The 15,213-nt window shown below is 52.9% G+C and overlaps 1 protein-coding gene across 1 annotated transcript in view; it reads left to right on the top strand.

Moving 5' to 3' along the window:
- NT5M (5',3'-nucleotidase, mitochondrial) overlaps positions 1 to 5,024 on the top strand; it is a 7,770-nt gene extending 2,746 nt beyond the window's left edge. Inside the window, exons 2-5 of the mRNA XM_029957826.1 lie at positions 3,245 to 3,345; positions 3,707 to 3,767; positions 4,162 to 4,276; positions 4,458 to 5,024. Coding sequence (XP_029813686.1) covers positions 3,245 to 3,345; positions 3,707 to 3,767; positions 4,162 to 4,276; positions 4,458 to 4,615 — 435 coding nt within the window. The 3' untranslated portion in view covers positions 4,616 to 5,024. The remainder of the gene's footprint in view (positions 1 to 3,244; positions 3,346 to 3,706; positions 3,768 to 4,161; positions 4,277 to 4,457) is intronic.
- Positions 5,025 to 15,213: the final 10,189 nt, after the last annotated feature.

Raw genomic sequence — 15,213 nt, 5'->3', positions numbered from 1 at the left:
TGGGTGCAGTGCTGGGGAGGGCTGTGGGTGCTGGCCAGAGCTCCCACCAAAGCACAGGTACAGGTCTGCACACAGGAGAGCTTCCAGTGTTGCCTTTTTTCCCAGAAATCCAGTGTCTCTTTCATAGAAGCATGGGATGGTTTGGGTTGAAAGGGACCTTAAAGCTCATCTCGTTCCAACCCCCTGCTGTGGGCAGACACACCTTCCACTAGACCAGGTTACTCAAGTGGTCTAGTGGTCTTTTTCCCTGCATTCATGGATGGAGATACATGCAAGGAAAGGAGATGTTTCAGAATATCGGTCTTAAAATACCTCGAATTGCATAGCTGGCTTTTTCTAGCTCTGATTTGGACACATGGATTGATACTGTTCCTAGATGGATTATTTAGCTCCTCAACAGCAAAGTGAGGGGTGGGATGCAGCACAAAAGTTGAGAGCAAATCATGCAATTAATGCTTCATGTAAGGGCTTACTTAAAATTAAAACAACCCCAGACCCTCCATGCCTGAAAATTACTGTATTCATTTTAATGATTAAAGCCTAAAAGCAGAAACTCTCTTTATGTTGTACTTTATTGTATTACAATGGGCTGACCATAGCAGAGAGTTGGTTTCTGCCTCTTCAAGTTTCTCATCTCATCCATGGATTGCAGTTGCACTGGTTGAAAGGTGTTACAGCAAATAAAAGTGCTCCTGTTTTTAGTAGGATGGTGGCTACAAGGAAAGGAGCGGGAATAAGGTCCGGAGCTCTCCCATGGGCAAAGTCCTAAACATCTTGATGAGCTAAAGAAATAACATGTCCTCTCTGGGTGGGATTGATGAAAGGGAAATGGAGAACGTCATTCATGCAGTAAAGCAGATGTTAAAAGTTTGGCAGGGGTAATGCATGATAATGAATTTTTCTTCCTTGATCTTAACTACGTTGGATGTGTTAAATGAAGTGAGCTCATCTTGTGTCTGCTGTGATCATGTAAAACCACTGAAACCTTGGGCTGAACAAGGAACAAAATTTCTACAGATCGACCTCGGAGCAGTCCTGGTTTCACCCATGGTTTCAGAACAGGGATGAAGAGAACAGGATCTGCTTTGTGGATGTGGGCACATGGGCCATTCCAGTCCCCCTCCTCAGAGAGAACCATTGACCTGATATAGGGGACTAGAAAATAGAAGCTGAAGAGTCCAATGAGCTGCAGGTCCCAGCTCTGAAAGAGAGAACAGCTCAGCAATGCACTGAGCACACAGACCTGGAAGGATGGGAAGCCCTGGACAGGCAAGAAAATTCCTCAAGGGGAGACATAAGAAGAAGGAATTTGAGGGTGTGTCCTTCTGACACTTGGTGGGATTCCCAGCCCAGGGGATTTTTCCATCTGCTGGGCCAGCATGATGGTTGTGCCACAGAGAGTTATTCTGTCTCTGGGAGCTGAATGGGTCTTTTCCTCAAGATGAGCTTAGTTCTTCCCTCCTCAAGCTTGATTGCAAAATGCTTTTTGACATAATTGGAAGTGGGATAACTGCGGAAGTCCTTGCTGAAAGAAGACACTTCAATGGAGTTTGAAGTGCTCTGCTGCATCAGACTGTTTTTCAGGTGTCTCTTGTGCAACTGCAGTCAGTGTCTTAAAAATAGAACATCATTGCTCACTAATTTGAAGCAGAGCAACTGTAGTTTGAATATTTGCCTGACCCCATGGCAAACTTTTAAGGCAGCTGTTCTTGCCATGGAGCCAGGAGGCATTTCTGCTGGCTCTCTGCACAAGTCAATGTGTTTCATTTTGGACAGCCATGAAGAAGGCTTTTATTCCCTCCTCTGATCCACCGATGTTTTCTGCTGCTTGGGCAAAAGGAAAGAGTGAAACAGAGTCTCCTTCTTAAATTGGGTGTCTGGTCTTGTCATGTTACTTGGGATTTTTTGAGAAATACAGGGTTTGATTCTGGCATGTCATGTTAAAAGCTCAGTGCCCAAATATGTGATGGGTTGATGCATTTACCTTCCTGAGAGGAGGCGAGGTGTGCAGCCAGTGTCCTGGCACTGGCTAAAGCAGGATGGGACTCCTTAAGCGATCCTGTGTTCGCTCTGGGGTGTTGCTGCCCTGAGCTTTGTAGTTCCCAGTAAAGCCCCAGTTGCTCATGGTTGCCTGCTTTATTCCCCCAGTATAGGCATAGTAAAGGCAAAATGTGGTGGTTACTCACTAGATTCCCACTCATCAGGCAGGAGGGAACTGCCAAGTGCCATGTTACAGGAAGGCTGGGATGGGCTTGAAGTTCCTTTTGTCCCTGTTCCCCTCCCTCAAATTTAGAAACAGAAGTGTTCAAAATGAAAATCAGTCCTTCAGGGCAGAGCTCCCTTCAAAACTTCTCCCAGCTGCATCTGCAGCTCCTCAGCTGCATCACAACGCCAGGACAGGGCTGCTTCTGCTTCTTCCCAGCTCTCCTCCCCAAGGACCTGGTGCTTGTGCAAAATAATTGCTTTCCTTGGTGCCTGACAAGCTGTTACCTGTTTGAGGCAGTGCAGGGGATGCTGTTCTTTAGAGCTGTGCTGGATCCATAGCAGGCAGCCCCTGGACTCTGCCCTCATCCCAAGGTTTTGCTCCCTGTGGTCTCATCTCTGTTCTCCCTGTGCTATACCGTTGCATCCTGGCTGCTGACCTGGATGTTAAGTGTTTCAAATCCTTGCCTGGAGATGCTCTATTTGCTTGGTAGACCTTGCCCAGGCATCCCTGAGGAAGAGCATCTGCATTCATCCTGACATGTGGTTCATCCTGTAATATATTTGCTCCTGGGAGAGCAGCCCGGCTGCTATTTTAAGTGATCTCATGGAGACAAATGGGCCAGACAGCATCTGTGCCTGAGCAGCATCACATTACAGCAGGGCTACCAGGCCACATCAGCTGGATCCTCGTGGGTCCATCCCTCTGGACCCACACCCAGGGTTTGGGTCAGATCTGGATAATCTCTTGTGTTTGGCCTTGAAGGAACGTGCTGCTCCCTCTGTATCTGGGGCTGCAGAGGCAAAACCAAGTCTGTTGCAGAGCATCTTCAATCTAAATTGGATGGAATGGGTGCAGATTGGCAGGTGGGGACCAGAGGCATCCACAGAGGCAGGGGGAGTTAGCAGGAGGGGACTGGAGCTGGTGCTCCCACCTTTCTCACTGTCACCATCCTCTATCCTCACAAAAGGTGAGGAAGACTTGCATGCCAGAAGAGTAGCAAGAAGCCCTGTGCAGTAACTGCTCTTTTTCCACTCACAGGAGAAAGCCAACAGCATCTGGGAATCCAAGAACTTCTTCATCGAGCTGGACCCGCTCCCTGGGGCTGTGGAAGCTGTGAAGGAAATGGCAAATTTGGCAGAGTGAGTAGGAACCTGCCCCGTGGTGTGGGGATGGACGAGGGAGAGGCTGTGGCTTTGCAGGCTCATCCACCTCCTGGCAGAAGAGCTGATACAACATCAGCATTAAAAATAAATTACTCCCAGCCAGCAGGCATGGGAGGAGAGAGAGGGCTTTGATTCCTGGAGCAGTCACCAAGAACATCAGCCATGTGCAGCCCCTTCCTGTCAGCTCTGCTCTTGTGCTGTGGGTATGGGTGAGATCCTATGAGATGGGGGATTAAATCACCCTGGTTTGGTCTGTGTGTGGTGGGGGGTCACCTTCGGGGTCCTGCCTGCTCTGGCACAGAGTGACACTCTGCCCCTGTTTTTCTCCTCGTGGCAGCACTGACGTCTTCATCTGCACAAGCCCCATCAAGAAGTACCGCTACTGCCCTTACGAGAAGGTGAGCAGGTCCAAATCTCAGCTCCCCCTCCTGTCCAGGCTGCCCAGCAAAGCCAGCTGACCCCTATATACCTCCAGCTGTAAAATGGCAACAACATTTCCCTGTGCCATCAGTTTTGTCCCTAAGCATCTTCACAGAGCAGCAGCTCCGCCATCAGCCGAGCTCTGCCATTTGCACACACTGAGGGTCTTGGTCTTAGGATTTCATCACATCAAAAGCTGCTGGGCTTTAAAAGAACTTGTGCTCCAGCAGCATCCAAATCTATCCCACTAAACAACTTATTAAGAGAGAGATTATCCCTGTGTAGGGGCCAGGGCTGCTTCCACTCCACCAAGCAGCCCCTGCCCCATCCATCAGCCTCCCCTGAGCTCACCCCCTGCCTCTTGCCTTCCAGTATGCCTGGGTGGAGAAGCACTTTGGCCCTGAGTTTCTTGAGCAGATCGTTCTGACGCGGGATAAGACGGTGGTTTCTGCTGACCTGCTTATAGATGACAGACCTGATATAACAGGTAAGAGGTGAGGGCTGAGGGAGTGCCTGGATGCAGCCAGTGATGGGTGTTGGTCCTTCCATGCTTGATTAGGCTCTTATCAGGGTTTTGTATCTTCAGGCTCTTCACGTTGGAGCAAAGTCAACCTCAGTGTCTCGCAGGGGAGTTGTCCACAGCACTGACCTCTCTCCTTGCTTTGCAGGGGCCGAGCTGAACCCCACCTGGGAGCACGTGCTCTTCACTGCCTGCCACAACAAGCACCTGCAGCTGAAGCCCCCCAGCCGCCGGCTGCACTCCTGGTCTGATGACTGGAAGGCCATTCTGGACAGCAAACGCCTCCCACCCGGCCAGGCCACCTAAACACCAGCCTCCCACGGCCACCTGGGGCTGCAGCCACCCCCTCGTGTCCCTGTGGAGTCCTGCTGAAGGCTGAAAGCATGGATGGACAGACAGGCAGATGCTGTCCCTGCTGTGGAGAAGAAGAGGAGGGTGAGCTGAAGCGCCACAGCCACCTGGACCTGGAAAACAGACCCCAGCTCAGCTGTACCACAAGAGACTGCAGCAGGATTGGCCCTGTGGACCTGACAGCCTGGCTCCTGGGGTTTCTGTGCTGCATCTGCACCCCCCACGAGGCCAGCCTGGCATTTCTGATGGACAAGGTCCCCCTCAGCGTGTCACTACCCTTGTCTGGTGCACTGCTGCTCCTCTGCCCATCCCCAAGAGAAGGGACATCCCAGGAGAGCCTGGCATCCCCACCCTGCCTATGGCACTGCCATAGGACAGCCACGACCTGGCTGTCCCAAGTGGGAGCTGGCACTGGACTGCCCCAGGCAAAGCCCCAGGGATGCACCAAGTGCATCCCTGCTGACCCCACAGAGGCCATCAGCCCTCAGTGCTGTGTGTCTCCACACTGTCTGGGATCCCACCGTGTGCTCCTGGCCCAAGGACTTGCTGGCTGCAGGGGTAAAATTCCCCACTGGGACACATAGCCCCACGGGCAGAGGTGGTAGCCACGGCTTGGCTGAGATTAGCCACCCTGTGCTCCTTGCTCACACCTTTGGCTCTCCCCTCTCCTTTTGGCTGTCCCCAAAAGGACATGAGCTTAAAGCTACATAACCAACAAATAATCCAATTCAGCAGTGGCAGCCAGACCTCCCCATCTGGGACCTGGAGAGGTTCTGGAAGTGGTGCTTTGGAACCTGTGCCTTCCCTGGCTACTGCAGGAACAGGGACAGAGCCTACATTGACTTGAGGCTTTCTGAAAGCAGTTCTTTGTGGGGGGGGGTGCACAAAGTTGACATAGTTGGCCCATGGTTGGCCCAAGGTAATGGGAGTTACATACCACAAGCAATTTTTTTTTCTTTTTTTACTGTTTAAACCACTGTGTGCTTCTCTGGGTGGTGAGTTTGCTTTGGGGAGGTATACTTGGGATGTGCAGCCACCTGAAATGCAGCTCCCTGCCAAGAGCTGCCTTGGATGCAGGGTTTGCAGGCTGGGAGCTGGGACAATGTGGGAGCACCATGGGCAGCCCCCACAGCTGCTGAGCATCACAAACCCTTCGGCTCCACCAGGCCCCCACTGGCTGTCAGCCCCTCTTTTGCAGCCGGGGTGGCTTCATGGGATCCAACCTGGTTTTTTCCCTATGGTACCATGTAAACACGAACTGCCCAAGCTCTCCAGAGCCTTCTCACTGCCCATCCTCGAGCCAAAACAAGCTGGCACATCATTACAGCAGCTGCTCAAACCTGTCTTCTTCCCCCAAGACAGGTGTGGACCCAAGGGATGTGGCTCTCTAGGGCCGGCGGGTCTTTTCCCTGTGCTGGGATATGATGCCAGAGACACCACACGGGTTCACACCAAATGCACTTGAAAGGAGAGCTGGAGTTGTTCGTGCTTGAGGCTCTGACTCGATGCACAGAGGTCCTGAGCAGGTAACTGGCCTGTTTGCTCCCACCACACTCGGGACCAGGAGGTGACTCTCCCTCACCGACGGATCAGCCTGTTCATCATTCAAGCCCAAATGTGTCCAGCTGGGATACACAGAGCTGTTATTTTTGAATGTACATTTATAGACCTGAGGCAAATGAGGAGCATTGCAATAAACACTGGGGTTGATTGTCATCCAGCTGCCTAGAAATGGAGTTTGGGTTTGCAGTTTCCAAGGCATAGATCTATATGGGAATGAGGGGGTCACCTCCAGGCTTGGGAATGTCCCCCTTGTCTAAAAAACCTGGAACCAGCCCTGCTACCCTGGCAGTGCCAACACCCCATTAGACACAGTCCCTGTGGGCAGAAATAAAGCTGAGGGGTGGTTTTGGGAAGAGATCATCTTCCTAAAGGTCTTTTATAATAAATAAAGCCATGAAGTGTGTCTGCTGTTGGGCCACAGAGCAGAAGCTATTAAAGGGGCTGGCTCTCCCTGGGGTTTTGTGCCTTGTTGATCACTGCTGGCTGCTCCACATCCACACATAGAGGCTGTGAGGTGTCTGTGGGCTTCCCTTGCCCACCGTGGGGCCATGACACAAGGATCCCTGTGTGTGACCAGCACCTGCATGCTGTGAGCAATGCCATAGCCCAGCTGGACACGGGACCAAAGGCAGGGAGGAAGGACTTTAGGACCATACTACCAGGGCTGGGAAAATCATAGGATCATGGTCAGTGCCACAGTCATGCCTGAGATGTGTGTTTCTGTGTCTGAACCCTGCTCAGCTGTGGCTGGACAGCCTGAGGCCTGGCTCTGCTCCCCATGGCACCAGGTTCAGGAATGTCCCATGAGAAGTAGTGAGACAGCGGGGAGGATTGGATATTGGCAGCAGGGTGTGTGGTCCTTGCACTAGTGTTACTCCAGGACATGACACAAGGTGTGAGCAGGATCACATCCATGAGCTGGAGGTACAGTCCTGCTGAAGCCAGGACACCAAGGGTTTCCCAGCCTTCAAGGGAAAAGGTGATTTGGCTGCACTGGGTGTACATCTCCCCAGGGTGCTGCTGTGGGGGCCATAAAGCTGCCCCAGGGCTGGTTTGGGTAACAACCACCTCTTTGCCCTTCCAGCTGCTTCCTGGGGCTTCCTGGTACCAAGTGTTGGACCCCAATTGCTTCTCCATCCCTACTACCTTCACCCTGTACTGGAGGCCCTGGAGGGGACACTGTCCTTTCCTGGCACAGGGACAAAGGCAGAGGGTTTGACACCAGCTCTGCTCTGAACTGAGACTGCTGAGGGGGGGCACTGGGGCCAGGATTACATGTTTCCCAGCAAAAGATGGAGCAAGGTGGAGGACCACAGCATGATGGAACATCACGAACCGTGGTCTGCAGATGTGTCCATTCCTCCACGCTCTCCTTAGTGCGTTTTTGTCCCTTGAAAAGCCTCAGGTTGTAGATATCACGTATCTTCCAGGTGACAAGCACAGTTTCCAAGGCAGGCAGAGGCGGAGAGAGGGGGAACGAGGTGGTGGTGACCTGGCCCTGAGCACAGGGCATCGCTCCAGGCCAGTGCCGGTGGGAGCCTTCCCACCCTTCCTATGGGCAGGAGCTGCTGGACAAAGGTGCAAGCATCCACCTCCCTTAGGGGATTCACCCTGAGAGCATCCCACTTTGTCCCAGTCCTAGCTGGACTAAGCTTGCAGGGTCTGGCAGGGCAGGGGCAAGCGATGCTCACACCTGGCTCCCTTGGAAGAAGTTGCCACGAGGGTGTTCATGAGCTCTTCCTCATGTTGGCTGATGCCCAAATAACTCCAAGAGATGTGAAATCCTGGTGAAGAGGGAAAGTGAGGAATGCAGGGGCCAGCTGGGGCCAGCCCTGACGCAAGGGCAGCGGGTGGTGTGGGACAAAGCCAGGGCAGGGGACGGAGGGAGGATGAGTCACCCAAATACGCAGGAGGGGAAGGAGTGAAGGCAGTGATGGCTCAGCTGGCGGCAGCTGGATGGGGCTTTGATCCTGCCACCATGCCCAATTTTGGGAGAGGAGTGTGATGGTACCCCAGGGCCACTGCTGGAGTCAAAGTTTGGAGCCCTGTGGTGCCCACACAGTGTGGGCAGGACATCCATGTCGATGGAGTAGGAATATCCACTAGAGGGGACTGTGGGATCGTGTGTGGGAGAACACTGCTGCCGGCCTGTGCTGAGCAGATATGGCCAGTCCTCCTCCTAGCCCTCAGCCTTCCCAGTTATTCCAATGCCCTCTGCATCCCTCCCACTGGGCACTGCAGGCCAGGGGGTCACAGCTTACTGGGACCAACTGGAGCACAGTGGGGTACCGAGAGGCAACTGCAGGCACTGGGAAAATCATAGGATCATGGAAGGGTTTTGGTTGGAAGGGACCTTAAAGACCATCTAGTTCCAACAGGGATACCTTCCACTGGACCAGGTTGCTCAGAGCCCCATCCAGCCTGGCTTTGAACACTTCCAGGGATGAAGGATTGTGAAATGTGGAACTGGGGAAATGTGGGAATTGGGAAATGTGCTAGGCTGGCCCCTGCCAGCTGCTGAGCCCCCTCCTGGACACTCATTTGCTTCCTCCCCAGTGCGATGAGGCAGAGAATGGGATGGGCAAAAGCATGAACAACTTGTGGGTTAGAAGATGAACGAGGGGTCTTTAGGGTCCATATAGAAAACCACAGGCTGCAGGCCCCTGACCACCCAGGGCATCCCTCTTCCTCCTCCGTGCCTTCCTGCTCAGCTCTGCCCCTGCTTCCCCCTGGGCTCCCACAACTCTCCCAGGACTGAGCTGCTTGTCCTGTCCCTGAAAGCCTGAAATCCCCCAGGGACCTGGGACATTACTTTGCCTTTTCCTCTCACTCACCCTGAAGCCAGAGCCTGTTGAGGGGAGAAGAGTAGGGGCAAAACTACCAGTGAGGAGGACAGGCAGAACCTGGCAGTTTCCACTTGCCCTTCTCTTCTACTTAGATAACACAATATTGTTTCCATCCTGGTTGGATTAATGGGATTTGCTTCTCTATTGGTACACAGGGACTTAAGTAATGCACTCCCCAGAGAGGAATCAACTGCCCTCACTCCAGCAGTGCTAGGGAGGCCAGAGCAGTGCCCACGGTGATAGGCTGCACCAGCTTTCTCCTGTCCCTCAAGGCTCCACACACATTAAGCCCATTCTCCTGGCAAAAATCTTGCAAAATGTTTATTTGTGACTATGTTAACAAACATGCTTGGGGAACATGTTGTATTTAGATGTGAGCATGCCACCTTCTCCCTGCCTCCCTGGGGCCAGGACTGTGGGCAATGTGGGGCCAGGGCTCACAGCTGCCAAAAACTGGCTGACGCTGCACTGGGAGCACCGCCGGGACCGGCAACCCCGAACACGAGGCCCCCTCGCCTCCTGCTCCCACCAACCACCAAACCTGCCAGCAACATCCCACTGGCACATTTTTCCTGGAGGTTCCCAGCTAATGGCTTTTTCCTAGAGGTCCCCAGCTCGTGGATGCAGCTGGGGAAAGAGTCTGACCACGACCTCGTAGAACCCTGGTGTCCTGCAGCTGCTGGCACATGGACACAAGGGCTCCAGGGATCCCGTCCAGCCCTGTAAACATCCGTCATAGGGGAGGGCACTGGTGTCAGGCCACCCTGTGGGCAGAGACCAGTGGAGCTGAGCTTGCACACCCCACTTCCATGAGCACCCTTGACAGTTCTGAGCTCGTCCCCATCCCTCACCCACCTGCTTCTCCTCATCTGAAGGGTGTCAGAAATGATCCTGGGATGGAGAAAGTGTCTTGGGAGAAATGGTGCTGCTCCTTTCCCAGATCAGACTCACCCTGAATACACACTATTTTAAACTCTAACTTGCCAGATTTGTGGGAACTTGCCTCAGCTGTGTCTGGGTCCAATCCCCCATATCTCAGAGTCTGCATTCAGCATCCATAGGTAGCTGGGGCTGGAGCTGGGTCTGGTTTCCCAAGGTCCAGGGGAGGGAGATAAAGAGCAACAACTGAAGGGCTGTGAGTGAGATACCAGATGAGAGCACTTGAGATTCTGTGGATATATAACTGACTGTTCCCAAGCCCCACAGGTCCCCTGTGACCTGCTGGGTGCCCATGGCATGTTTCCATCGTGTCATCCCAGTGGGAGTCCCAGCCGGGCAGCACCTGCTCTTCCTTCACTGCTTACATATCCGTGCACTGAGTCATCCAGTGGCTCTTGGGGATGGCTTCAAAACACCAGAAGACTCAGAAAAAGTCCCAAAGGTGCTGAGAGATGCAGCAGGAGCAGCTGTGGATGCTGGGAATTGGTTTCTGTTTAGTAAAAGTGAGTCAGGGGGGCCCCATTGCGTGTGCCAGGGGATGTGTGAGGATGAGGAGCAGTTTGTGCTGCACGAGGTGAGCCCTTTCCAGGAGAAAGGATGGGAAAGGCAGGGACCTGCTGCACAGCAAAGCTCAGTGCTGTCACCAGGGTTGGAACTGGATGGTCTTTAAGGCCCCTTCCAACCCAAACCATTCCATGTTATTGCTGCTGAGGGCACCGGCTGAGAGCAGGCAGCAGCCAGCCCCAGCTCTCAGCCAGCTCCCCATCCCAGTGGGACTGGGATCACTGGTGCCTGTGTTACCCTTTGTGGTCCTGTGCCCACCTACATGGGGCTTTTGGCCAGGCACCAGCCGGGAAGTCGCTGGATCATCACCTCACCCCAGCAGGTCTGCAGAGGCGAGCTGTGCCCTGTCCCCCTGAGGGCCCTGCTTGCTCCCCCTCCCAGTCACAGCCACGCCAGCTCATGACTCCATCCGCCCTGAGGAAGCATCCCTGAAGGTTTCCAGGTGTTACTACCCCTCCTCCTGCAGTCATCTTCTTTGGTCTCAATCCCAGACCCTCAGGCTCCCCACAGCCTCTGGAAAAGCAAACTCTTGCCTGGGATGCCTGTTTTATAACAGATTTTCTTTTTCCAGTCTAGCAGCGTGGTCCCACAGCTGTGCTTCCTGCTCATGTATCTCATACACATCCTTTCTTATCCCAGGGAAAGTGCTCCTGGGCTGGCTTCTGGGGGCAGACACTGGTGCCTGTGGCAGCTGCAGCCACCCAGGCACGTCCCCTCGCTGCATCTCAGAGCACAGATGATGTGTGTTGGGACTGCTTCATTCCTGAGCTGGAGCCAGTTCATTCTCTGCAGGACATACCAGTCTTCAAGGAGACATGTCTGACTATATAAATGTCACTGGTCTGGCATCTCCTTGGTCCAAAATTGATCTCTAGGTTACACATGACTTTTCAGATTAGGAAAGTGGAGGCACAGAAAGTGATCTCGTTCCTTCCCATGTAGTGGGGCTGGGACTGCCACACCTATGCGAGACAGGAAAGGGAGATGAGTGTCCCACCTTGACTGGCACGAGTCAGAGCCTGGCCCTGTGATGGGGCTTCATAAACAGAGACCACTAAAATGTCCACAAAAAAAGGGCAAAGCTTGATTTCTGCTCCTCGTGGCTTTGCCTCAGGGCACAATGACACACTCCAGCATCCCCCTCTCATCAGACCCCCCTGCACAGGGCTACTGCAGCAGTGAATGTTGGCTAAAAGGGTTTCAGAAGCGCCCAGACCTTTAGGGCTGCATGTTCCCAAGAAACCACAAACCCTCCTGCACCTCTCCCCCCAATTTTGCAACACTGCAGCTCCAGCCCTGAGTCAGTACCCATCCAGCCCTAGAGATCCCACTTTGCCACGTGTCTGTGAACACGTTGAACGTGCCCACAGGAGTGTTTCAGGTCCAGCACCTGCTTTCACCACACAGCATTGTTTCCCCAAAGCCTGAGAGAACAGCAGCAGCTCCACATAATCTGACCCCTGTCAGACCCAACCAGCTCTGTCCTGCTCTGAGGTGGTTGTTTCATCCCAAACTAGCTAATTCTTGCTGCTTTTTTTATTCTTGCTTTTGAAGGAGGGAGGGGAGAACAAAACAGCCCTTGGGGTGAAGTTACCTTCTTAATTAACAAGGCTGAGAGCTTTGCAGATATTGTGCAGAAGGAGAGAAAAATAAGGAAAACTGGGCAAAACCGGAAAGGATTGGGTTCAGTTGTCAGACCAATTAACCTAGATCTGCGCTCTCCCTCTGGATGAATAGCTCGTTACTATGTAATTGCTCGGGCCCAGCTCCTGATTGAGAGAAATTAAAATCAGACACTTAACAAGGCAACCTGGTGTGGAGATGGGATGTGGGAGCTGCCTGGGGATGCCATGCACAAGGCAAAACTGAGCAAGAGCCCAAGCTTAGAGGATCTTGCTGAAATCAGCATTATCTGCACCATTTGCACCATTCTGGACTCAAAGCATGGCTGGGCTGGGGGTAATTTGGAAAGGCCCTGGAGATGGTGAGAGGTGGAAGACCCTGATTTAGCCAAGCACTTCTGCATCTGCATAATTACAACGTAGCTGCAGGTCCAGCTCAGCTCAGCATGGGATTTGAGTGAGACGTGGTGTGCTCAGTCAGGAACAAAGTGATTTGGGAGCCCTTTTGTCTGCAGAAGAAATAACATTAATTGTAAGCCCTTCTTGACTCTGCGTTAGGATCCATCTGCCCAGAGAGGAGGAAAAATTCCATTATTTTAGACTTTTAAATCTATACCTATTAAAAGAAGCCACTAATCCTAATAAATCAGCCTGGGAAAACCAGCCTGTGCCATAGCTGAGCACACTCTTCCATGTGTAGGGCTCACGTGCAGTGGGAAATTCGAGCGCAGTGTTTGGGAAAGGACGGTGCTTTCAATATTAGCTTAAGAGTAGGCAAACATGTTTTCCTGCTGTTGAAGGAGAAGGGGATCTCCTTGCAGGAGCCTTTCCCACCCCCCCTCTGGTTTCATCCACCTCTTTTCCTGCCTACGAACTACCCCTGGAGTGAGGGAGCTCTGCAGAAAGCCCCACGCCTGGCTGCACCCTGGCACCGCTGGCCCGAGGTGCGATAGCAGCTCTGCTTCCAGCTGAGCCCCACCAGCACTGTCCGGCTGCTGCAGCAGCTGCTCGCCCTCCTGAATCACCCTCAGGAATCCCCCCAGGAATTTTTAGGGTGCTGCTCCTGTGTCTGGTTCGTGTTGGTGGCCAACCTGTTTTCAGCCACGTGGTCAGGCCACCAGCACTGACCCCCACCCTTAGCCAGACCACGCTGTGGTGTGTGCTTGCTGTGCAACACAAAGCTGGTATGCTTAAAGAAAAAAAAGCCCTGGATACCTTAAATTAAGCAGTTTTAGCTTATCCTGGTAGCATCCTCAGCTGCTGTGTCCAGTGCCTGCTGTGTCAGTCACCACATCCCTCAGTTCACACCCCGGGTACAGTTTTAACCCACCTGACTCGCCCCAATCATTCTTGGCATCTGCTTGAATTTTTCCTAATGAACTGGGTGTCTCAAGAGCTCATAAAAATTGCCACAGGTAGACCAGGAAAGGGTGAGAAGATCCCAAGCCAACACTTTATCTCCAGCCAGAAAACCCCAAAGACTCCGGCAACACGTGCCTTTAGGAAAACCACCAGTGCTCTGGCTATGGCTACACCACGTGTATTTATTGACATAGAAAACAGCCGCCGCGTGTTTTCCAGCTCCAGGCGCAACCTACAGCCACCAACACCCTTCAAACATGTCTCTCCCAAGATGCTTGACACCTGCTGTGATCCAGGAGAGTCTGAAGGGTCCATCCACGCTTGGGCGGTTTCATCCGACGGCGAACTGGGCTCAGGATTTTCCTGCGAACGCCCCAGGATTAAATTAAAGAGGATTTAAGCAGATGGTCGGTTCTCTGCTCGTCGTAGTTTGCGAAATGGGAACCATATCACTGAATTGTCTGCCTGCACTAATTAATGTTTGTACAGAGCTCTGCGCTGCAAACCGCTGCCGACGTGCTAACTGCTGTCATTAGTATTATTACTAAGCTGTTTATGCCTGTTCCAGTGCTTTCTCTCCTTGTCCCAAAGGGCTTTGCCTCTTTCCTGTGCAGATGTAGTGGGCTAGGAAGAGGGATCAGCCCTCCCAGGCTCTGGCTGGCTCTATTCTAGGCTCAGACCCTCTGTTTGCGGGCAAAGCCCTCTGGCTGTGCCAGCAGCACCAGCTCCATGGTGAGGGCAGGAGCAGCAAGGACCAGGGGGTTCTGCCCAGAGATGGGGTTTGGTATGATCCTGCCCAGCCCTGGGTGAGGTGGTTGTCTCACTCTCTCTCTCTCTCTCTCTCTCTGCCCCTCCTGACTGCAAAATGGACAGGATGTTGCTTCCCTGCCTCCATGTTCCCTCAGGGAAAGCTTTTTTGTGCTCGTAGGGGCTATTTGCATCCTTCCCTCTGTCACTGCACAGCAAAGGGTTTTGTAAGGGAAGGGAGGGATCACTCATCCTTCCTAATGACCTAAGAGGAGACTGAGGCGCAGAGGAGCTCAGTGATGGATGAGCTCAGCCCTGCTCTGTGACAGGCCCCTGTCCCTGTGCAGTAACCTGGCAGTAACGTCTGCTGCCACTGGCAAGAAGGGACGATGCATTCCCTACAAATAACCATCCTGCAAGACAGTGTTCTGAAAAGCTGCAGGATGGCTTCCCTGCTCAGTGAAGTCTTCAGCAGAGAAGCAGCTCACAAAAAGTCATGGATGCTGCCTCTGGAAAGCAGTGAAAGGGCAGTGATCTGCTCACGGGCGCACAGAGCAGCCAACGCTCCCCAAAGCCACGCTGAAACCTCCAAGCACAAGATCGTAGAATCATGGAATGGTTTGGATTGGAGGGCACCTTAAAGGTCATTGAGTTCCAACCCCCTGCCATAGGCAGGGACACCTTCCACTAGACCAGGTTGTTCCAAACCTTGTCCAACCTGGCCTTGAACACTTCCAGGGATGGGGCAGCCACAGCTTCTCTGGGAAGTTCCAGTCCCAGGCACAGATCTTTATCCCAATCAGTGTTTCCGAGATGCTGCCCTGAAATCCTTTGCTCAATTAACCTGACCAGGCAGGATGTTCCTGAGCATCCCCACTGGAATCTTTTGGACAGCAGAGTGACTTTCATG

The sequence above is a fragment of the Manacus vitellinus genome, unplaced genomic scaffold, assembly GCF_001715985.3.
Source record: "Manacus vitellinus isolate BGI_N305 unplaced genomic scaffold, ASM171598v3 scaffold_12_pilon, whole genome shotgun sequence".
NCBI classification, from domain to species: domain Eukaryota; kingdom Metazoa; phylum Chordata; class Aves; order Passeriformes; family Pipridae; genus Manacus; species Manacus vitellinus.
The sequence above is the reverse complement of the archived record's forward strand: the minus strand, read 5'-3'. Positions and strand labels throughout refer to the sequence as shown.